General features: G+C 40.8%; 1 protein-coding gene across 5 annotated transcripts in view; it reads right to left on the reverse strand.

The window, feature by feature from the left end:
- Positions 1 to 575: 575 nt before the first annotated feature.
- The window catches only part of TRMT9B (tRNA methyltransferase 9B (putative)), a 41,649-nt gene continuing 17,307 nt past the window's right edge, over positions 576 to 24,917 (reverse strand). The window contains exons 1-5 of one of the 5 annotated variants that reach the window (XM_034772475.1): positions 10,084 to 10,709; positions 8,936 to 9,002; positions 7,848 to 8,002; positions 2,603 to 2,776; positions 576 to 1,912 (exon numbers count right to left, since the gene is read on the reverse strand). In XM_034772475.1, coding sequence (XP_034628366.1) covers positions 888 to 1,912; positions 2,603 to 2,776; positions 7,848 to 8,002; positions 8,936 to 8,982 — 1,401 coding nt within the window. In that variant the 5' untranslated portion in view covers positions 8,983 to 9,002; positions 10,084 to 10,709 and the 3' untranslated portion in view covers positions 576 to 887. Of the gene's footprint in view, positions 1,913 to 2,602; positions 2,777 to 7,847; positions 8,003 to 8,899; positions 9,471 to 10,083; positions 10,710 to 24,917 lie in introns of those variants that run through there. The other 4 variants (XM_034772474.1, XM_034772473.1, XM_034772476.1 and 1 more) reach the window with 4 other exon arrangements.

Genomic DNA, 24,917 nt, shown 5'->3' on the forward strand with positions numbered 1-24,917 from the left:
TTACAGGCCCCCTGCCTGGGGCTGCTGCCCTTGGGCTTTGGCTTCCCTCCCACCCACCCCATGGCAGTGGGGCTTTGGCCCCCAAACCCAAGGTGGCAGGGATCGGGCGAGCTCAGGCTTCGGTCCGCCCTCTGGTCGTGTAGTAATTTTTATTGTCAGAAGGCGGTCGCGGTGCAATGAAGTTTGAGAACGCCTGAACTAGACTGTTTAAAAAAAAAAAGACCAAAATCTTGAACAAATGCAGCTGTTCCATTTGCTCCAGAATGCTAAGCACAAAGCACAGAATACTCATGGCTTGATCATGCAAACATTTATGCCTATGAGTAGCCCATCCTGAAGACCACAATTCATCAAAGTATTTAAACATGTGCTTAACTTAAAGCATGTATCCAAATTGGGACTTAGGCACATGTTTAAAGTTAAGCATGTCCTTAAGTTATTTGCTGAAGAAGCGTGGACTGCTGAATCAGGACCCTACTGAGTAAAGTTAACACACATGCTTAAGTGTTTGCATTACCAAGCTTTAAGTTCAAACTGGGCAAATATTTCTCATAAAAGATGCCCTGATCCTTATCTTATAAAAATGTTTTGTTTATTTTTCAATACAGAAGTACATTTAAAAACTGAATCATTTGCTAAAAGCAATGTAAAACTCTTAAAAGCCTATCTTTGACAAAACATAAGTATTGTTGTTTGCCTCTTACATTCTTATATACAGTATTTATAGATAAATACAAAGTAAAATCAGAAATGGATGGAACACAACTACAGGAGACTCAAATTCCATTTTATATTGCACAATTACAACACCACCACAGAACACCTTCAAGGAGCAGTGTTCAAAGTTTTCAATTTTCAAAGTTTTGTTTTATTTGTTCAGTTTGCAGTTATTTTGCTATTTTCTCTGCAATAATGCACCAGTTTCCATGATCATAGCAAGAACTAATAATATGAAGCTCAGGCACATTCTCTTCCAGTAGACAGCATAGCTCTCCTTCCCGAAAAACATGATAATAACGCATGAAGGCTTTTGTATCCAATATGTCAACAACCTGGTCCTCAACAGCCATTGCTTCATCCAAAATAGAATCAGTGGAGTCAGTTGTTGAAGTTCTTTGAAAGAGTTTGCTAGCAGTAGACTTACCATCTTCATCTCTACTATAAGTACAGTTGTTGTCCCTGTCTTCCACAGGACCACTCAGAAAAGATGTTTCTTCATTCTTGCTCTGAACTACTCCATGGTGTTCTCCATTTAAATCCCTTATTACACCTGAGGCTGTCATCCATTGTGGTTTTTTGACAGATGCATTTTCTAGAAACACTTCATCATCATCTAAACTTTGCTCTTTTAACAATGGCCCACAGTGACCTAAGTCTAAACTGCAGTGTCTTGATGGTTGAATAGATATGGTACTGTTTGCCCATCCTCCTACATTCTTCAGAGATTTCATCTTCTCAGTTTTCTTTCTTAAGGTTGATTCATCAAGGGATCTGGAGAAAAACCATGAACGAAATGATTTCCCTAGAGCACTATAGAATCGATTTTCTTCTTCTTCAGACATTTTCATGCAGCAGGTTTTGGCTAAGCAATGGTCTGTACTGTGGGAACTTTTTGTATCAAGTTCCTGTTTAAGATTAATTGGGTAGCTGCATTCAGAGCCTACTAGTTGCTGTGGGTGTTTTTTTACAGTATGTTCAAGATCACTCTTATGTCCAGACTGATTTGATTCTGAAAGAAGCCGGGAGCACAAGTCTCTATTCCATGGAACAAATACGTCTTGTTTTTCAAAGCGACGATTTTTTTGTTCCATGGCCCAAACATAAATCATGATCTGACCTCCAGGTACCAACACCCTTGCCATTTCTTTTATTGCTTTGATTCTTCTTTGTTTAGTTGAGAAATGGTGAATCACTGTGAAGGAAGGAAAGGCATTTCAGCTTAAATATTGCTACTGTTACATTATTTATTTTTTAAAATAATCTTCAGTTAATTTAGTGCCCATGAAAGATTTCAACTGACATTGCTGGAAACCTAAATCCTCCATCTAGCCACAGAACAAGTACAGCAGAAGGTAATAACAGTACAAACCTTCTCCATACTTTCCTACCAATGTGTCTTACCTACAGCTAGTCAGAAAACTTTGATAGAATCACTTTCCATCAGAAATGTATATTCTTAACACATGCTAGTTAAGGTGAGTTGTAGATTTGACATGTTGTTGCTCAAGGTAGACCCGGGGAGTCCAGGAAAGAGTTTGCCTTGACTAGCTACATGTTTTAAAACTACAACTTGACTTGCTTACACTAGGATTTTAACACACATTAGTTAAGACACATTAAAAACAAACCTTTTTTCCTAGCATTGTACAAGGCCACAAAAAAAGACTAGGTACTTCCCTAGTCAATGTCATTGTTATGAAATTAAACTGAATACATTTTCATTCTCAGGTTTCCTATCATGAAACTTTTATAAGATTTAAAAGATAGCTGCGTGGTTTAAAAATAACCATGACAATGAGATGTAAGAACCAACTGAAAAAATGATCCAAAATATTTCATGTTTATTTTGGAACTGAACAAACATTCTACTGTATTCTCTTACCTCCGATGGAGATGATTGCATTGAAGCACTGATCCCTAAGGGGAAGATTAAGGTTGTCACATACCGAGACTTCACAGCCTTTCTTCCTTGCAATATTTATCAAAGGTTCACAGTAATCACAGCCCAGATTAAACACCTGACTGTTGATATTGAGATACTTTCCAGTCCCACATCCTACAAAACAATAAACTTCATTACACAGGAAGCAACCTATTATGAAATTCCTTCACCCCACCTCTCATCCCTCATGGAAAAGTGAAAGCATTTTGTGCCAAAATACTCTTGTAAATCTTTTAATTTTAAAACTATCCTAGAAAATGCAATGATCCTGCTTCATTCCCACTGAAATCATTTTGTCTCTGTAAAATTATATATTCACATCATCAGACATGGAACGGTATCTACAACAGCAACATGAAAGCTTTGTAAATTCATGGCACAGTGGTACAGATCATCAATAAATCATGAACAAAATTAAAGGCCAAAATTCTCCTCTTCAATCCACAATGTATATATTTATTCAGGATGCAAAGTTTCTTCTGATGTCAATGGAAATACTGCACATGCAACTACACCCAATTCCTCCCATACAGTCTAAAAACTAGACTGTGCAATGGATTTCTCTTTGGATGGGCTGGGGAGGTAGAGGAGAAAGGAATCCTCCCTCAACAAGCCATGGACTACTCTTCAGCGCAGCTGCTACTGCACACATCCCTAATGCAGCCCCTTCAAGAGGAGTGAGGGAGCAAACAGGAGGATCAATGAAGCCGTGGCTCCTTCAGCCCTGTCCCTGATCTCCACCCTGTAGCCATTGTTGAGTAAGCTCCATGCCATATGTGCCACCTTCCAGGAACCTAGGAATATTGCCCTGCATGTTGTGCAACAGTTCTACTACCAGTGAGATCTCTGTGGTTGCAGAGGAGAGGGCAGGGTTTGCCCGGAATACGGATCTGCAGCACAGACGAGAGAGGACAATTTTAACCTCCAAACACAGACTTGAAAATGACCGAAGTTCAATGGTTTCTATGCAACGAAGAACTATTTCAGTGTTACAGGCACATCCCCTTTCTGTTATTGTTTTAATCAGTTACAACTTCACATTTGTATGTGTAACTGGCATCTATAGAATGTGTCTTCTACCTGGAAGTATGTTTAGAAATATTTAAGGATCAGTGCTGTTCTAAACTGAAATATTCCAGAGTGCTCTTCAATACCATATGCATTACAGGCACTTTTCAAAATTAGATTAAGAAACATTCAGCACAGTTATGGGTCAGTGGTAGAGAATAGTATCTGAAAGTTTACACCCTAGAGGCAGGGGAATAGCTAGGCAAAGAGAACCATTTTATTCTTAGTAATTAAATTTAAAGGCCTGAGTTATCTTTAGAAACAGCACTGCAGCTTGCAGCCCTGCTGCTTTCATTGCTGATAATGTGCAACATTATCTACAAAGACAGCACAGTAACTGTGAGAGAACAGCAGAACACTCAAAGTGGTAAAAAACATCATATTGCTAGAGCAAAAATCCAGCATTATTCCTAAGAATAATGCTCAAGAGAAATGAAAGAGACTAATATATTAAAGCAGTTCAAAGAAAATATGAGATGAAAAATTAAGATATGCATGTTAATAAGAGAGTGGGAGTTGTTAAATCAGAACAAAAGTATAATTGATTATGTTAGTAGCATGAACACTCGATTAAAATGTAAGTTGTGTGTATATTGATTAAAATGTTTTAATTCAGTTAATTGAAAAGTAGTTTTTGCAGAAGAGTTTTTATAATCTCAATGCATACTCTGGAATAAGGGGACCAAAAATACTGTTGTGCTACCAACAAATGCTTCTGTTGTAATAATTGTGAGCCTGACTAGTGAAAAGTAAGTGTAGGTTCATGAATTGCTATAATGACCTGTTACATAAAATTGTTTAAGAAAAGATGTAAGAAGGAGACAGAAAGACTGAATTACTTTAAACAGAAAATGTTTACTGATACCAGTCAACTACTTTGTTAAGATTATGACTGGTAAAAAATAGGAATAAGGGACAGGAAATCAATGGACCAAAATTGGTGCTTCGGAAATTAGGCCTCATTGTTGGGCAAAAGAATTAGAGGACGGCCCAATCTATCCATTGCCCTTAAACAGAGGCTTGAGGGAGAAAAAGGAACTTTTACCATCACAGCAGGTGCAGCAGCAGGATTGTTGCCATGACATCAGACCTTAATAGTCTACGAGGAAGGTGGACTATCATCACTTCATCAGTGAGGATCCCAGCCTAATACATAATAATAGAGATCCCACTCTGTCTCCCCTCCCTCATGTGTCCCTTTCCGTCCCCCATTATCTTCCTCCTGTCCTACCTCTCTCTCTCTCGGCTTTTCGCCTGACCCTGAAATCAACTGTATTGCACAGCATCAGCATGCCAAGATGAGATGGCCAATCCAGCTCTGCTCAGCCTGAGAAGGACCAGTGAAGCTGAGATGATGTCCCTGATCAGAAAGGCGAGCCAGCATACAGAACAACAGCGGTCATGGCTGATCAACCAGCCCAATGCATCTATCAGTGACTGAGCAGTCACCCTATATCCTAAGAACCTCAACAAAAGCTATATTCCCCCTTGTGTCTGTCAGTTTTTTTGAAAGTGGGACAGTGACTATCATTCCCAACTAAGATTTGAACAACAGAACTAACTCTTCCTTCCCCACCAAGAAGGACTGTTTGGCAGAGTAAGAGACTCTAACCCTATATTCACCCTCTTTAAAAGAGCATTTGATAGGTTTAAAGTTTGTTTTGCATCATCACTCAATTTCAGTTTCAATGTTTTTTGCCTTGTTTTGTTTCTTTTCCTTTTGTGTGTTTTTATTGGTATGTTTCTAACCTTTGGCATGAATTTTATAGTATGTTTGCCATCGTACTAAACAGGCTGAGGTCTCTATATATGCACCAAACCATGGACCTTTTTTAACACTGTTTAATGTTAGACAGTGACAGGGTCATGTTAATACCTTTGACTCTTTGGGCCCTTTATTCCATCTAAATGAATTCAGCAGTTCACAGAATGAAACTTAATATTGCTAACCCCTCTAGCGCCCCAGGATACTGTATATACATGGTATTAATTTGTAATAGTATTTAGTAATAAGGCAATAAGTGGGCAGTTCCCTTTTATGAAGCTATAGTACTGTCGGCCACCTCACATGCACCCCTCATGGCTGGGATGGCTCTGCAGTGCCCTGCCTCATTTTACCCCTTGGTTCCTCAATAAACTTAAAAAGAGGCTTTCACAAGTCTAGTAAGAGTCCTTCTTGGGGTCTGATTTTCTTAACAAAGTTCCAAAACAAACCCAAGAAGTCTTAAGCAAGGCACAGCCCCCCACCTCCCTGCCCCGCCTCCCTGAGGTACTGTCTCTTACTGCTCTCTAAGGCACTGGAAAAAACACAAGGCCTGCCCTCCCTTCTTTGTCTCTCCCCAAGGGAAAAACAAAACTTCCAGCTGGGTCTTTCTACCCAGCCACAACTCCCTTCCTCTGGGATCACTGCAGGAGAGACTCTCTTCCTGCAACTTTACTCTGCCATCCCTCTTGGCTATTCACAGGTCTCTGTGTTTCTACCCCCTCAGAGGCCTGGTTCAGTCACATGACTACCTGTCATATACCTCGATTCATACTCTCCACTTGGGGAAGTAAATAGCTGAGTCACAGGTGGGCTGAGACCTATCTCCCTTTAGAAGGACCAGCCACCATGTGACAGAAGCAATAATCAATTCCTATGTAAACAAATTACAAGGTCAAAGGCTGAGTAAGTTATCCTGATGAAGGAACAATATGAGGATCATGGACCAAGGGGCATCCCATCCTATTATCATTAGTATGCTACGTGTAAAACAAACAAAAAAAGTTTTTTAACAAAAAATGTCCTGTTAAATAAAGAGGATTTCACCATTCTAGGCTTTCAATCAACATATCTACTCTCAAAAGCACTCAAATATTTAAAAGAAGAAAAAAAATGAATACATAAAAGTACTCTGAGATCTCTGTGATTAGGACCAGTTTAAAAAAAAGTGAACTCCACCACTAACTCCTTTCCCAGTTTTGCCTGACACTATTGATTAGTTATGCATCTCAGAGAACTCACACCAGGTGAATTGCTTATAAATATGCTCAGGATAGACAGAAATACTGACCTGTTCATCTAGAAACTATATTCTTAGTACCTTAAATGGTGCATTTGTGTGGCACTGATGCCAGATCCTCTAATGTAGTTAGTCACCTAACTCCCACTGGTGCCTAACTACCTTTGAGAATCTGGACCTGACTCTCTAGCCTAATGTACAGGGCATCCTCTTTGGATGGCATGATGTCCAGGAGATACTAGAGCAAAGTAAAAAGTGTCCACAGGTTTAGTTTCAAGCTTTTGCAAAGTGAAAAGCTTTCATTATAACTGAAAATTGTGCTGGCACAAGGCAAAACAAAATAAAACCCTAAACTCTACACAAGGCCTGGATCTTTTAGGCGTCATAAACCCTGGCTTGATTAAAATATACATAGAAGTACTCTGAGGACATCAGGCCAGGCTCAGGGGTATTATTATGCTCATTTGCTAGGCACGTGCCTTCACTGTCAGGGGTATTGTAACCTGGAGCACAACATCACAGCACCATTCAGGCTTTGTTCCCGCTATCAATAGTGTAGGGAATGACTCCCTACTCCCACTGGCATCATTGCACTGAGCCTGAGGTGACCTGCCAGGCAGAAAGCCTGGAGGTATGAGCAGGGGTGGGGGCCAGCAATACTGCTCCCACCAGCAGTGGGGCTCGAGATCAGGGAGAGGCAGGACTGGGCACAGCCTCCCTCTGGGGAGGGTTACAATTCACAAGCCTGGGCCCTCTCTGACATCCCCATTCCTTCCTTGGAGCCCTCAGCCCCACACATATTGAATTGGGAGGCTACATCTGCCCCTGGTTTTCCTCAGTTTGGGAAAGGCCGAAGGGCAATTTTTTGTATAATGATTTGTTCCATTAAGTTTGAAATACAGAAAAGGTGAACTTCACGCTGTTTTAGAAAACTAACAATATGCATTTTGGTAAAGGGTAGACATTCCTCTCAATTTGATTTTTGGGGACTGTATTACCTCATATGCTGTTAAGAATATCCCAACACACTAGATTTCAAGGACAAGTATGATAAACATAATGTGTAAAACAAATGATGACATATGATTTTTCATTCAATAAATACAGTAACTTACCTATATCAGCAATGAGACTGCCAGGCTTTTGCTCCAACAGAAACTGACGAACACGAGGCCATGCTTTGCTTTGCAGGTCATTAAAATAGGAGGCTGTGCTTTCATACACACTATGTACATGCTGATTTTCCAGCTGAGTAGCCTCATGTTCCATCCTGAATACAGCATAAGACATAACAGACAAATATTACATACAGAACATAAATTGTAGTAGCACAGATTGTAAATTTTTGTAGTATTTTACACGTCATGCCTCTATAAATTCACATTTATAAAATTATAAGACTCATTTATAAAGTGCCTTTTCATCACATAGAGTCAGTTACTGCACCCCTGAAGTCAGTGGGAAGTTTTGCCATTGACTTCAGTGGGTATAGGATTATGCCCAAAGAGCATCATGCAATAACATGTGTACCGGTATTCATATTTACAGGATAATTTCACCAGTGAAATGCAGGCACACATGGGGTGGAACATATCAGAGGTTTCACAATGCACAGCAACATTACATAATAGTTTAGGGCACAAAGAGAAGAATACTCTATCCAATTGAAACTACAGGTAAATTTAGGTAGACAGAATGCAATTACCTGAATTGAAATTTGGCCAGGACATTAACACTAAACCCCTTAAACCATATGTAACGCCGACAGACCCAGTCGTCGGCAGGTAGGATTGGACCTCTGGGGCCTCTTGAGCTTAGCGCATGAGCCTTTACCGCATACGCTAAAAGCTAACTGGCTGTTAGCTAAGGCTGTAAAGCAAACTCATTAATCTCTCTCTCTAAGTGGTCTTGGTGCCACTAGATGGGACAGAACACCACACCCAGGAGGTGTGTGGGTTACACATTCAAAAAAGGGCAATCTCTAATGGTCTAGAGCTAGTTGGAGAATTTTCATCAAAACAAAGTTTCAACAAAAATTATGATTTTTTCCATTTTCTACCCAGTTTAGTAAGGGTCTCAGTATAATGACTCATCTGAAAGATGGCACCTTCAACAGCACAGTGCTCCTAAGGTCATGCTGTATGGGTACAGAGTCACAGAGAAGTACCTCCACTGAATCATCACCATTACTTTTTTGCAGTACCCTTGATTTTTCTTGATGTTCTCCAATCCAAGTATCCACCAGGCCATCCTTCTTTATCTCCTGAGGCCTGATGAGATTATAGGCCAAGATGTTATGGTTGCAAGCATTTATATGGCATTCTTCATATTTACTCACATTTTCTGATGGCCTATTCAGAAATTACTCCTCCACATCAGAAAAACAGGACTTATTAATCATCTACTATTTTTATCCAAGTAGCCAGCAGAAACTAAAGCCTGTTTAGAGATCTCCCCTGAAGTAACAAGTAATATATTGTATAGATGAAAACACCAAAGTGATTCATTTGGTTGCATTTGAAAATGTCAGAAGTCACACCTGACACTTGACATATAACACATTCCTCTGGATTTTCTTTGATTTTCAGGTACTCTTTGTCTCTAGAATCACCTTCTACCTATCCTCTTTACTGTTGCAATAACTTATTAAAAGGCAGGATTAAAATAGCAAAACAAAATGGTATGTGTAATAATGTAAATTATTTAAGGCCCCAATTCTGCAACACTTTAAATATTTACTTAACTTTAAGTGTGTAAGTAGCACCATTGGCTTCAATGGTATTAAAATTAAGCACATATGTATGTGTTTACAAGATTGGAGCCTAACTCTTCATCTATTTTATTTGTTTTTTGGGCCTGTGGTATGCAGCAGCTTAGACTAGATGATCATAGTATTTAATCACTATGACTCTCTCTTCAACCATTTATGTTTACAGTCTTCAGAACTCCCACTTTCATCATTTCTTAAATGGGCCATAATTTTTTGTAACTAACTGTTAAAGCATTGTCCCAGGTTTAACTATCTGAGCACTTATGGGTGCATAAAACAACATTTTTACAACTTTTCAGCATCATTTTACAATACTCTAATAGGTTTTCAGTTAACATGCCATTTTGAGGTGGTACAAAACTGTAACAAATTTGAGTATCAGTGACTTATGCAGCATAGACATAAAAGGATGTAGCATATATCAGGGTTTATTGAGTAAGTATTTCTTCAGGGTGCCATTCTGAGTAATGCTGTTGAGTACATTAGGCTGGGTTACTTCCAGTAAATTAGCTATTCATACACTCTTTCTAAAACCCAAATATTTTCTCTCAATACTGTTAAATAAAACAGTTATGTTTTACCTTCTTTTCAGTCTACTGCTTTCTTTTCCTTTAGCTCAAAGATCTATTTTATTTTACTTTCCCATTGCCTGAAGTCTTCCTTCTCCATTCATAAGTCAAGCTCCAAAAGCTTTTAATCATTTTCCTTTGTCCTTCAATATGCTCCTTGCTCTCTGTTTTATATTTGAGGCTCGGTTACATTGTGTTCAGTGTTTCTAAATGTCCTTATCTCCCTTCTTGAAGCCTTTTCTTCTATTCCTGAAGTTCTCAAACAAAAATGAAATGTTTTCAACTGGTCAAATTAAATTCAAACACCCTGAAGAACTGACAGTTTATGCCAACAATACAATTCATTAGCTCATTTGAAGGTTAAATCAGCTGTTTCACATAATACCAAAGTCAACATGAACTTAAGCCAGTGGGTGATAAAAACTATAGTTTTAATTAATAAGCACAAAATTTCACTTTAACTAAGATATCTCAATTTAATTCCCATGCAGGATGAGGTTTAGTTTTGTTTCTTACACAGTGAATTACAAAACTATTAGGTGAAAGTGAAGCTGCTCAAGAGCATAGGAGCTGGAAGTAGGGGTGTTGGGGGTGCTGCCACACCCCCTGGCTTGAAGTAGTTTCCATCCTCTACAGCAATGGTGGGCAACCTGTGGCTTCCCGCAGCTCCCATTGGCTGGAAACAGCGAACTGTGGCCACTGGGAGCTGTGGGCGGCCATGCCTGTGGACGGTCAATGTAAACAAACTGTCTCATGGCCCATCAGTGGATTACCCTGACAGGCCGCATACAGCCCACGGGCCGCAGGTTGCCCACCACTGATCTATAGGGTTTACAGTTTGGTTCAATGACTCTCAGCACCTCCACTATAAATATTGCTCCAGCACCCCTGCTCAAGAGGACATGTGGAAAAGTTTCTCTGGCTACATTTTAGGCCTGATCCAAAGCCCAGTGGAGCCAATGGGAGGTTTTCCATTGATTTTGACGGGCTGTGGAACAGATCCTGTTAAAGCAGCCGCACCCAACCCCAAAACAGCATCACCAATAAGTGAAGCTGTCAGGTGTCATTTATCCTATCTATTTCCTTTTCAGCTCTCCTATTAGCTGTGATTGGTTTTGACTTTTCTCCTATACTGGACATCTACAGGTTTCCCTGTACCTGCATGAAGTGCATGTAGTAAAACTGCTGCATCCCATATTGCTAAGCTTTACATTTATCTTGAAATTGGGGTTCTGAAGCTGCTAGAACACTTTATTTTTTCAGTTATGACTAGTAGCTTACATCATATCCACTGGAAAAATGCTGTGTTAAGAATGAGGTCACAGAGAGGTGATCACTACTTGGCTATTGTGGAGATGGGCATTAAAGAAAATCTAAGATAGTGTGAATAGGTTCCCAGGGTCTTCATTTCATTTATGTATGCAGGGGAAATCTCACATCCACTACATCCGATGGCAGGGGGGAGAAATGTTAATACACCTCTACCCCGATATAACGCGACCCAATATAACACGAATTCAGATTTAACGCGGTAAAGCAGCGCTCTGGGGTGTGTGGGGGGGGGGGGCTGTGCACTCCGGTGGATCAAAGCAAATTCGATATAACGCAGTTTCACCTATAACGCGATAAGATTTTTTGGCTCCCAAGGACAGCGTTATATAGGGGTAGAGGTGTAGTTGAGAGGTCAGACTAGTATCTCTCTGAGCCTTTTTCAGCTATCATTAATCAGTGATAGTTAACTGGATAGATAGGTAGCTGAATGAAACTCAAACGCCTTTGCTCTCCACCACATTCCATTTCTCTGCTTTCACTTTTTAGTTACACATACCTCATGTGCCTCTTTATTTTCTGTATCCCTTCCCTTGCATCACACACAGCAGCTACAACACTTCTAGTTCTAGTTCTTCTCTTTTTCCATTAACATTTTGAATCTTTTTCAATAATTAATTTGTCAAGAATGCAGCTCTAAAAAAAAACCTTGCTGCTTGCAAGTGTACTATTCCTCTTGAAGTAAGATACACATTTTACAGTATTACCTTGCATTGACAAAATTGCAATTTCTAGTATTCTACAAAGAGAGAGAATTAGAATTCCCCCCTCACTGTAGAATCCCCATATTAGAGAATTATGTATTTTATAAACACAGCCTGCTAACATTTAGAATTATAAAAGAAAATCCACTTACTTAAATAACACATCAGAATGTTGTGACTTAAAGAATATAGAATCACAGAAATTAGAGATGAAAACTACTGGTTGGGTATTTAAACCATTACTTGCCAATGCAAGGTACACTAAAATTTCAAGTACTTTTGACCAGCATAGTTTAAAATGTCTTCAGGGTTGGGCCTTCCACCATTTATTTTTGGAGACTATTCCACAGTGTAATGGTTCTCATAATCAAGATATGTATATTCTGTCTGAAACATGATTTTGGCCCCTGCTGGAGCCAGTGTTGGAATGACACAAGAAGTTCCAGCCCTCACATGATTTCTAGTCCTGCCCAGATAAAAATCTCTTTCACTGGCTAACTTCCCCACTTGCTCATCTTCCTGGGAACAGCAGCCAATGACAGTTGCTGAAGGAGGCAGAAAGAGCTTGTCCCCAGCCCTCAGAAGCCCAGAGGAGGTTTTAAGTAGAAGAGGGAGCAGAGCGAGCAGACAACACCATTCTCACAGGAGGAGAGGGGGAAAGAGGAAGCAAAAAGAGTCCAGCAGTTCAGAGTGGCTCTGTTCCCTCCTTCCTTTTCCCTTCCTGTGAAAAAATGGCTGCCCTCTGCTCATCCGTCCCCTCTCCATCCCTGCAACACCACGTCTGGGAAGAGGAAGATGGGGCAAGGGAGTGAAGAACCTCTGGAGCTGCTACCCTAGAGGTAGCTACAGAGATGTCCTTTTCTGCCCCTCCCCTGCCTGGGAGAGGAGAATGAAGAACCCCTGGAGAGGCAGGAGAATTAGAGGACAGGGAGCAGATGTGGGACTAGGGAACCAAAATTGATGTGGCTGGGGACTGCATAATTAATTGCTTGGATGAGGCAGATGTAGGGCTAGTGGGGGACAGAATTAATTAACTAAAATCTGGGGGGTTGGGGTGAAGCTGGAAGCTCCACACCATCACGCAGTCCTCCTGCAGCGGGGGTCAAAATCACTGGACTGCATAAATTTGGGAGAACTGGCAACTCTGTAACTGTCAAACACACATACACACTGGCATCAGAGGGGAAGTTCAAAAAGCAAAAACACAGACCAAAACGAATGTGATCTACAATGAAAATCTCATGGTATTTGAGCCAGTGTCATGCACAGACTCATGATTTTTGAACTTTTGGGTTTGGCAGTGCTGGAGTAGTTGTCATCAAAGAGCTGAAACTATTTTGATTACACTAGCCCCTGAGGGCGAACCAGTCAAATAAGTTATCTGCTCCAGCAGGGGAGGTTTGCCTGGACATTAAAATGCAGGAGGTATTGACCAGTCCATGACAAAGGTATCATCTCCATCCTTCTCTCCTCCAACTTCAGCCCAATCACAACATCCACAGTGTGACCAAATATCTGTCAAGGCAGTAGTCACTTGGGACAGTCCACTGGTTTCCAGGGTAGCCATGAACTCCTGAGCCAGTTCTAAAGAGTTGTCATCCACCTGGACATTGAGGGAATTCAGAACAATTGGTCTTGGTGACTCCAAAGCCACCACAGAGAGGAACATAAATTAACTCAGCTTGGGATTCGGATGTGCAAGATTGCAGCGTATTTACCAAGACTGGTCTTATTCTAACTCCATCACATGCTAGATGGACATAATCAATCCAGCTGAGCTGGAGACCTCCTGCCCCTAACGTCAGTTTTGGTCAGCTTGCTGCATCTCTTCCTCAGCCATCTGTTGACCAATACTGCAGTGTCATCCAGCCACATCTTGGTTATACAAGCAAAATCAGAGACATCTTTCATATTCCAGGTTAGGGGTGGTAGTAATTTGATTATTTACATTGAACAGCATAAATCATGAGGGTTAGGGCTATGTCCTCCAATACCCTACCCCCAGAGATGACAGGACTAATGTTAAACACAGCACAACTGGTCTCCACCGAACAAATGATATACTCCTACCTTGCCTTCCCTTGCCCACTACAACAGGGACAGCAATTGATTCCTTCCTCCTCCCCAGATATCAATATTCCCAATTTGTGGCAATATTGCTCAACCTTTAATGGTAGCCATCAAAGGGCCTAATAGAGACCAGCAAGGTAAGGCTGTCAAGGTCACCTATACACCGTGATCTCCTAAGCGCCACAGAAACATAAAATCCCTTGTCAAAATATACAGTTCAACCCCCTCCAAAATCTCCTTGCAGTCCTCTCAACAACCACAAAGCCCACAATTTCCTCTCCAGCTTCCTGGAGTCTCTCAGACTCTTGAGGTGGAAGGAAGCACCACTTTCCCTTGTTACTCCCTTACTCTAGAGGACAATCTATTGTACTCCTTTTCATGATGACTGCAAAAACCAAACATCCCTCACCTCAACCATCAAAGAGAAGCTCATTCTTTGTGTTTATTATTCACAGTGACTACTCCCATTATATTGGTAAAGAAAGAAAGATCAACAAAACCCATACGAGTATTATCACATACTAAATTGTTTCCTGGTATGAACCATTATGAAAAAATAGCTTTATTAGTAGTAAATAAAACAATGAGGCAAAATCCTAATAATCCCACAGAGAATGGTTAAATCAATTGTAATCCAGGTTTTGAGCACTTGAGCAAAACTGAAGGCTGGGCATTTCTGGGAGATTACTGCTTGCATCAGGTGCATGAGGCAACAAGCCAATTAACCACCCATGAACTGTAATAATCCCCTGCAAATTCATTGCCATCTTGGAAAGAAATGTTTAGACATATACATTTCCTCAGTACTACTTTACTGAAGCCTTAATCCCGCACTCCTTATTCAGACAAAATTTCCATTGATTTCAATAGGAATTTGCATCAATTTGAACTCAGAGTTTTAAAGCTATTTCATGACTTGAATTATTCATAGGATTCATATAAGCTTGCAGTTACTATACTTTTGTTTATTAAAGAGAGAGAGAATCTCAACCTGTGCATGGAAGGATTAAAAGCATTACGAATCTTCTTTGAAGCTGTTGGACTAATTCAAAGTTTATTTACTGCCAATGAATTGTAATAACTTGAATGAATATAGCATACAGCATCTCTTGTGTGATTCAAATATTAACAGTTGATAATATCTGCTACTTCCTACCCACTAGCATATCCACATCTTGTTAATTTTGTTCTTGCTTCTCATGCTTTATTTTCCAGTCCACTGAAAACTATTAAATATTAACTGCAGTACGTGGAATGTTGTTGGTGTTAAGCTCTTCATCAATTAATCATTTAATATTTCCCTATATTGTTGTACATTTAGGACTATGTTCAGACTTCTTGATCTTGTATTTAGGTATCTCTAATTAATTTGCCTGGGCCCTGCATATCTAAAGTTATACTGTATGAGAGGTATATAGCTTAGCACTAATTCTGTAAGTGAACATGGTATCAGCAACTTTTCACCTACTGTGATGAAGGTACAAACATTTAAAACCACTTAGAAGACAGCTCTCATCCACAAAAGTTGTGCAGCCTTTTTTGAGCTGCCGCTTATCTATATTATCCCATCTAAAGGCCTGGTTCAGCTCCCATTGAAGTCTTTCCATCAACTTCAATGGGAATTGTATAGATGCCTAAAAAGCGGAGACTGGCAGCAATATGGAACAGCTGAGCATCCTGACATAAAATCTTAAGAGGGTCCTTTCCTACTGATGTTCTGCATGTCTGAAAAACTCTGTCATAGGTTATTCACTGATGTACATCTTTGGGGTGAGCCTAAAAACTCGTTTTCACTCCAGTTTTGTGTGGGTTTTTGTGTGCCCTTGTGTTATGACTGCATATCTTGGGAGAAGGATCTGAGATTTGTGTTGTTTCCTCAGTGAAAGTTAATATAAATTGTCTTGTTTTCTATAATCTTGCTTCATTTATTCTTATATTAAAGTTCACAGAATCCTTCAATGTTGCTATTTATATGATGATAGTACCCACAACATACTAGGTCCTGTACAAATTCATGGAAAGATGTAGTCCTGTATCTAGCTTCCATTAATGCTTATCATCCCCTGGAAATTTGGGATGGACCCAACTACTTCACACATTCCCACAGTATCTGTCTGTGTCCCAGACCAGCTGTTCTCCCCAGGAATAGCTCTCTGACAACTTCCCCTCCCTCTCTGTCCAGAGACTCTTTTTAACAACTTACTGTCCCCTTGATCTATAGGTTCCCAGCCTTGGCAAACCTTCTGTGTAGCTTTGGGCTGAAACCTGGAAATAGTATCTTTACTGCTAATAGCTCAGCCATTGTCTTGGAATTGCTCCCCAAGGGTTTGTTAGGAGGCTGCTTACCTAGAGCTATTGTGTTGCTTTCATGGTTGGTTTTCCAACACCCATTAGATCAACCCATTCATAGAGGAAACCCAATAACCTAGTATAACTAAACAGTGACTATCTCACAGACCAGGTCTTATACAATATTGACACAATTATCACAGATCAGTATTCCTAGATTATTACATAGCAGTTCCATATCCACCACAGGGCCTTCCCCCGATGGCATAGAGCCAGCATAGCCAGCTCTATGCCACTCTCCCACACAACCTCTACTGTAGTAGTGTGCCAAGGCATGGTTAATATCTTCACTCTAGTGTTAACATGGATGATTGGCACATGACTCTGAGCATCCACACTGCAAAGCTGTACTCAAGGGTATCCACTCAACTGAGTCCACGGTGGACTCTATTCATTTTGAGGCACTAGGACTTCTGGGGTCACATCCCATGGTTCTTAGTGCAGCTCTAAGGTGCACCACTCTATAAATTATTTCATAATATATTATGGGAGAACTCCTCTGTCCTTCTTGGGCACTTGTGTTAACCAACCAGTTCAGTAAGTAAACCACCTCCAGCTTGGCACATTAACAATTTCTGTCTGCAGCCTCCGTTCCAACCAGTGTCAAGGCATAGATCCTGTTCTGATTGATGACCTGATCCAAAAATTGACATTAATGCAACTCCTATTTCAGAAACTTGGTGGAGATACAGGGCATAAGACATGGTAGAGGACATTTTGGCAGGGCTTGTCACCCTGAGAAGACAGCAACAAGCCTTGCTAAGGAGATCATGCAAACTGCAGACATGGCGGAGTGAAGGCAGCTGATGTGTGTTTTAATAGCTGTGCATTCCCACCATGCTGACTGCTGGTTTGGAGGAGTGGTGGATCTACATCATCTGCAGATGTGGATGACCAGCAGCAGGCCCAGAACTTCCACCTGAGGAATCAGCCTCAGCCCTTCAGACCCAGAACATAGAAATGAGGGAAGTTATACAAGTGGGTTGCTATTACCATCTGGAAGCTGGTTATCCCAGATTGCTACAGGTTAGTGGCTAATAAATCAGTATAGTGTTGGCAAGTCAATGATCAGTGCTGCCATCATTGATGTTTGCAAGACAATTATTGCTTTGGTGTACCCACAAGTTGCATTCCCTCTAAGGTGCGCGCACCTGGACTGCCGCTCAAGAGGGCAGCAAGGGCCGTGCATCTAATTAGTGGAGCTGCGCAAGTGTGGCTCCACTACTTAGGTGACTGCACCCTGGAGAGGAGGATGCACATGTAAGCTGGTGGTGTGGGGGGAATAGGTGGTAGTGGAGGGGGCAGTGGGGAGTTTCGGGCTTGAAGGGCTGCAGCGGCCAGACAGCTCAGTCGCCTCCCCTCCCCCGGCCACGGCTGGGTTGCAGTGGCTGGGGAGATACACGCCTCTCTCTCTGAGTTTTTGAGTTGGTGACACACACAATATGAAACCAGGAGAACTTTAACTTCGCCTGTTTCTATAGGGCTCTGTTGCACTTGCACAGCGTGGGTCCTAAACACTCATTTAAATACCCATAACCCACCACTTGATGTCTTACTCGCTTCGTATTTTCAATGTTATCACTTGTTTGTTTGTGGTTTTGCTTGCTATCTGTGTTGCTTTATTACTTATTTTTACAGTTCTATGTGTGTGCAGTATTAATCAGATTAAGAGTTGACATCCCAGAGAAATTGTATAAATCTGAGTGAATGCCTTAAAATATTGTATTAATATTTGCGTTGAGAGCATGACTATTTCCAGTTGACTCATAGATTTGTTTAGCATCTTAAAGCTAAGCTATGTGTGCAGATAATATGCATACAAGAGGGATAGTTTACTGAACTGCAAAAGTCCATAGCATGCTAGTGTTTTGGCAGATGCTTCATTTTTCGAGAGCAGCTTTTCCTGAAGATTTAGTGGTCTATGGTAGGAGTAGATTATTAAATTGGGCCTCTGGTGCATTTTTTTTATGCTTTCACTTAACGAGCACGACTTTGTTTTATTTATATAGCTGTTTTCAGTATGCCACATTTTGGTGTGTTTACTAGCTTGAATTGTTAGAAAGGATGATAAAATACATGTACTCGAAGAGCAGTGTTAATTTTCTTTTTATTTGATTTCATATTAGCTAAACATCTTAAGCAGAGCACCTTGTTAATTATCCCTTGTTTTAATATTCTTTCTTCCATACTTATGAACTTTTTAAAAACATATATCTAGGGTTTTTTTTGCAGTGGTGGCACACATCTGCACATTACCTCGCTATTGGTGCAGCACATAACAAAATTCATTCCGCACATGGATGGAACAAATTAGAAGGAACATTGCCCACAAGTGAAGACTCTAAATGTTCTTGAAATAGTAGCAGGCTTTGAGTTCTCCTGTATCATTACCTAGGACTGTAAGAAAATCCAGGCCAACATAAATTGGATGTTGCACTAGGATGCAGCAGAACAGGACCTCCACAGATGTGTTTTTGCAACACCCCACATTCATCCCTCCTCTCTTTTCTCCCCCCAGAGGCAGCAGGATCCTGGACCAATAGTACCAGATTTAATACTGTCACAAGTCATCTTTCTTCATTTTTTATCCTCTTACGCCTTTGGGTACACAGGCTGTCCAAAAATTTCCATCATTTATTTTAGTCTTGTGCTGGTCTGTTCAGGTTTCTGAGTATCATGGTGATAGATTTGGCTTCATTCTCTATATTTCTCTAGGTCACTGTCTTTTTCTCTTCCGAGGTGGTGTCCATATTGTCACTTGATGTGAAAGTCTTGCTGCTGACATCCTTTAAGTATGTCCTGAATATGTCATCTTCTTACCATGTGTGATGCTTCAGCTTGGTTTGGTCTACTCAGAATTTCTGATGTTGCAAGAAACTCTTTCCAATTAATTTAATTTAATTTAAACCCTGAAGTCATGCAGTAGACTTAATATCTAGGTTGCCTCTGAAAATGCTCTAATGCTAGGGCCTGTATGAGGAAAAGCAGACAGACAGACAAACAGATGCTTGTGCCACCTCTTTATTGAATTTGCTGGCATTCCTCATCTTATACTAAAAATCCCTTCTATGCATGTATGCAGGAACGTGTGCCACAATAAATTACTGACTGCCTGTTTAAATGTTTTTTTCCTCTCATGGAATACATCTTGGATCACACATGGCTGGGGATGGGAGGACAGGAAGAGAAAAGAGGGGCATGGAAAATGTAAGTTCTTCCAGCCTCAAGTGAAGCTTTGCATGAAAAGACCACCCCATAGCATGTAACATCCCCCATCACAATAATGAGAGTAGTCATAAACAAGCAAAGCCAGACCCCTTGTGTTGTAATAGCCCCCATAAAAATAACAAAGGCAGTAACTTGCATCTTACCCATCTACTACAATGCTGGTTTCTTAACTGTGTCCTTTCCAGTCCATCCCTCCATCTCCTCCCTGAAGAGATCCTGGGACTCCAGCCTGAGGTCACTGTAGCTGTGCTCTGAAGCCATTGGTGTCTGCTCCACACCCTCTAATTCCTATACTCCCTGTGTCTGCTCCAGCTTCTCTGGGACCTCTTTTTCCAAACATTAAACTCACATGGAGTCTTCACTTGAGCACCCAGTCTAGCCTCTTGTAGAACAGACACTTTCTAGGGGTGTTGCCAGACCAGGACTTCTGGACTTTGATCTTCTGGTACATGTTCTTAGGAGATTTAATTTTCTCCCTGCACTGAGGTCCCTTCCTCTGCCAGCTTCTTGGAGATAGAACTGTACATTTTGTGTAGATCTCCCCAAATCATTGCTCTTACTGACTTCACACCAGAGGTCCACCAGAACCTTCATGTCAGCATCTGGCCAGCTGGCAGCAACCTGGGAAGATGATTTCCTGGATGCCATCTCTTCTGTTCAAGTGCTGTGGAAGCATAGTATAAACGTTGTAGATACAGAGATCCCCATGCAATGTGGTGTTTAAACACCAAACTAATATATGTGGACTGGTAGGGAACTTCCAGTGTAGAAGACGAGAGTTGGTAGATAGCAAGAAAGTACAGTCCAGGGGAAATTGTAGGAAGGCAGTGGAGGACTAGCAATGCCCGGGTCAATTAGCTTACATCCACACTGCCATGGTCAGATTACCAGGCCGAGCATAAGCAGCACTATAAACCTGCAATAGGGGAGGGTCCCAGAGCCTGGGCTCCAGGTCAAGCCCAAATATCTACAATGCAATTTTATAGCCCCACACCACAAGCCTGAGTCAGCTGACATGGGCCACCTGCAGGTGTTTTATTGCTGTGTAGACATACCCTAAGTTAATTCTGCAGTGAAGACAAGCCCTAAGAGAAGGGAGCATGGTCAAAACACTGCTCCACTCCAGTTATTCTTATTTGCTGCAATGGCTCCTTCAGCCCAGTGGCTGCTAACTTGTCCTTGGCCCAGACCACAGACAACCCAAAATATAGGGTGGTGCAAATCTGGCATAAAACTGCCTTGGCATCCAAACATTCCTAAGCCTAGTAACTCAAACAGAATAGATAATTGGGTCTGAGGACTAATTAATATATTGCTCTGAAATACTTTCATAAAGTTAATGTAGTGCTCATGAAAGGTGTGAAACTGTCAGCCCAACAGATGTAAAACTGTTCTTAGTTCACAGACCAGATGCAGCATGGGAAACTGCAGTACAAGCTTCCTCCACACTGCCTCACTAGTCTGCTTTCACCCTGGACCGAAAGGAAAACCCCAAGAGGGGAGAGGTTTGTTCAGTCCCTATGCTGATTATCTGGCAAGATTGCCAACTAAACCCCGGTAGTTGCATTTGCAAGGTGGGAGTTTGATCACAGTATGGTTTATGTTAGATAGATTTGGTAGAGGCTACCAAACAACCTGTGATCATGAATTTCAGTCAGCACTGATGTGGATTGGATTTGACCCAACATCAGTGTCCTAGATGCAACAGTCTCTATATATCCATTATCTATCTTCTGAAGCAATCGGTCCTGAGGAATACACAACACGATAGCTCCAAGACGTATATTATATTAGATCATATATTTGGAAGAGAATTTTAAATGTAGTTTTGAAAAGTGGGACTTAAAATATTTATTAGGTGAAGTTTTTGTATTTTAAGTTGTGACAAAATCTAACACAAAGAAGAAAGCTCAAACCTAAGGCTCTCACTTAATCTTGTCCCAATGTTGGTCAGTGATAGATGCATGTGCTCTTTATCCTATCTATTCCATAATATCTGAACATTTTGGCATTGTTAAGGAAGAGTTAATGACTGAGTGCTCACATTATTTTGCTAGTTTAAGCTGGCATCACATCCTTACTGTTAATATCTGGAGGAGATATACCAGTATTCTTCAAGAGCTCATTTAACATTTCAAGCTTTTGTGTGGCAGTAAATTATCCTTCTGCTGGCAGTAAGAATAATTGCTATACTCAGAGTAGATTGATTGTTTGTGAAGTTTAAACTGTTTTCTTGCTCCATTGGAACAATGGAAATGTATCTATTTTCACTGTTCTAAATTTAAAGGAACAGCTATATCTCTGGCACTTGCAACAACAAAAGTAGTATTTTCTGGTAATAAAGCAAACAGAAGACTCCCCAGTGGGCTGCTATGGAAAAGTAAAATGGAGAGATCAGTTTCTGAGGAAGTAAAAGTATGTTTTGTTTTGCTGATTACTCTTTTTTCACAATGATAACTTTTGTAGTAAAACTGGTAAATGTAGGAAACTAGTAATGTTGGTGAAATAATTATGTGAGATGGGAAACAACAGAAAGGGGTTAATAGCTCAGTATTTAAAGCTATTTTAGTGAGAACAATAGGCGATAACTGCTGATGAGCAAATATTATAATTTTGTTAATTACTGCATACATTCCTAAAGTGCCAATAATCACAGTATCCAGGCCCAAGTGGCAGTCAATATTCAATCCCTTGTGGTTAAGAGAGCAGTTCACTGAATTTTCAAAGGATTCCTTTGTATTGCAGAATGGCTGGACGGAGAGGGACAATCTATTTTCCTAAATCTGCAGGTATGCTGTTTCCACATCCAAAGATGTTGAGTGAAACAACATCTGGGGGGAGGAGAGGGATGTTGATTGACAGCTCAGTCACACATCTGTTAACTCCTCCTAAACAGATAAAAATCCAGTTGAGTCACTCAGAAACACTGTATGCTGATTGGGAACCTGAAAAGAGTTTTAAAACAGGAATTCTGGAAGTGGGTGTGTGATAAATGAAGGGTACGGGTAGCTCCATGTTATGGACCCAGCCAGTAGCTATAAAATCCCTCTTAGTAGCTGTTCTTGACTTGCTTTACCTGTAAAGGGTTAAAAAGTCTCACTGCATGCATAGATAAAAGGAAGTGAGTGGGCACCTGGCCAAAAGAGCTAATGAGAAGGCTAGAACTTTTTACAGTTGAAACAAGACTCCCCTTTTGTCTGTCTGTGTTGTTCTCCCGGAGAGAAGGGACAGAGAAGCTATGCTGTAAGAGCTTGGGCCAGGTATGAAAAATCATCCAATCATACCTAGAAACTACTCATTTGAAACCCCAGATATGTAAGTAGCTCAGGAAATGTCTAGGAATATGCGATTAGGTTTATCTCTTTATGGCTTGTGGATTCCTCGGTGCTAATTCCAGATGCTTTTGTTTTGCTTGTAACTTTTAAGATGGACCTCAAGAAAGTTATTCTGATGCTAATCCTTGTAAGTGGATTTAAAAATAAAAAAATCTAGCGATAGCCTGAGATTCCAGATGTATTTCTTTTTTTGTTTTTAATAAAATTTACCTTTTTTAAGAACAGGGTTGGATTTGTGTGTCCTAAGAGGTTTGTGCACATGTTGTTTAATTAGCTGGTGACAACAGCTGATTTCATCCCCCTTCTCAGCTCTTCCCCAGAGGGGAGTGAAAGGGCTTGAAGGTACCTCTAAGGAAGGAATTCTCAAGTGCACCTTCCTGGGTTCTCAAAGGGGTTTTGCACTTGGCAGTGGCAGCATCTACCCAGCCACAGTCAGAGAAAAGCTGTAATCTTGGGAGTTTACTACAAGCCTGAAGTGGCCAGTATTAGTTTTTAGAATCCTTGTGGGCCCCCACCTTCTGCATGCAAAGTGCCAGAGTGGGGAAATCAGCCTTAACAGGGTGTGATGGTTCTTGGGGTACTAAAGACTTCACCTTGTTACCCCCTACCACCATGAGTCTTGCTTGTGGTGGCTGCAGGTTAGCTGCCTAATACCACCAGCTTTAAAGTCACTCAAGCACACTCTTCTGGGCTCTGCCAGCCCTGTCTTTGCCTTGCAGGTTAACAAGAGGTGCTCCTCAGTCCCTGAATCCCCTTGAAGCATTCCCCTGTAATATCCAGCCCTTGGTACTGGCTACTCTCAGAAATCCCACATCCTCTGCTCCCAAAGGAGCACTGTTCCCCCCAGTTTACGAGTTTTACATTAAATCACTGTTCCTGTGTAACACACCACACTTGTAAGCAATTACAATAAAGCAAAAACTTTATTTCAGATAGAATAGAGGTTCCACTAGAAACAAGAGATAGTGATGGAAACAAATGGTTACAATACAAAACAATAAAATGCAAATTAGGACCTACATTTATTAATAGTTACCTTTCCTATCTAATAAAGTATGTCCCCCTCCCCCAAGTTCAATCTCTTGCAGAGCTGATTGGCTTCCCAGGAACTAGGATCCAATCTTTCATGAAGCACCTCTCCGCTCAACAGGATGTCTCCTCAGTGAATGGATGCAGAGTGACTTTCTCCACCCTTCAATATATCAAATTAGTCTTTTGTCTTTATTCATGGACAGGGTGATCCCCTGTCTGTTCTAATGTTCCTTTTTACCTCCAATTAGTTTTGATTGTTTGCAGTTGTCTTTGTTTTCCATTTTCAGTTCTGGGATGGGGCAACAGTAGACAATTGACCCTTGCATTACATCACTGGCTGACCAGGTAGGAGTGACTACTCCTTCCCGCTTGGACAGGCCATCACTGAGACATATGATTGCCTGATGACAAACTTTTATTCCAAGACCATAAGGTATCGTTTTCAATAGTTAAATTATTCTTTAACTATTACCAATAAACACATCTTGCAATGATTCTGAGTATCAGTAAGTTACAAGATCTCATTTTGGAGACCTCACATGCTACCGTTCATGGATAAGTGCCATGGAAGTGATGTATTAGGTATAACGAGTTTGTCAAGTCTGAGACAATATTTGCTTGTAAAGAACAGTGAACCCTTTGCCCATCGGCACCAATGAGCCTCTGTGTCACAGTGGTGCTACATTTATTTGTGTAAGCCTTGCTGCTGTTTTCATGGTCTCTCTCTCTCTCTCATATATATATATATATATCTTTGTTCAAAGTAACAGGAGCTTTTTCAGTGTTGTCAGAATGTACA

Source organism: Trachemys scripta, chromosome 5 (assembly GCF_013100865.1).
Source record: "Trachemys scripta elegans isolate TJP31775 chromosome 5, CAS_Tse_1.0, whole genome shotgun sequence".
NCBI lineage: Eukaryota > Metazoa > Chordata > Testudines > Emydidae > Trachemys > Trachemys scripta.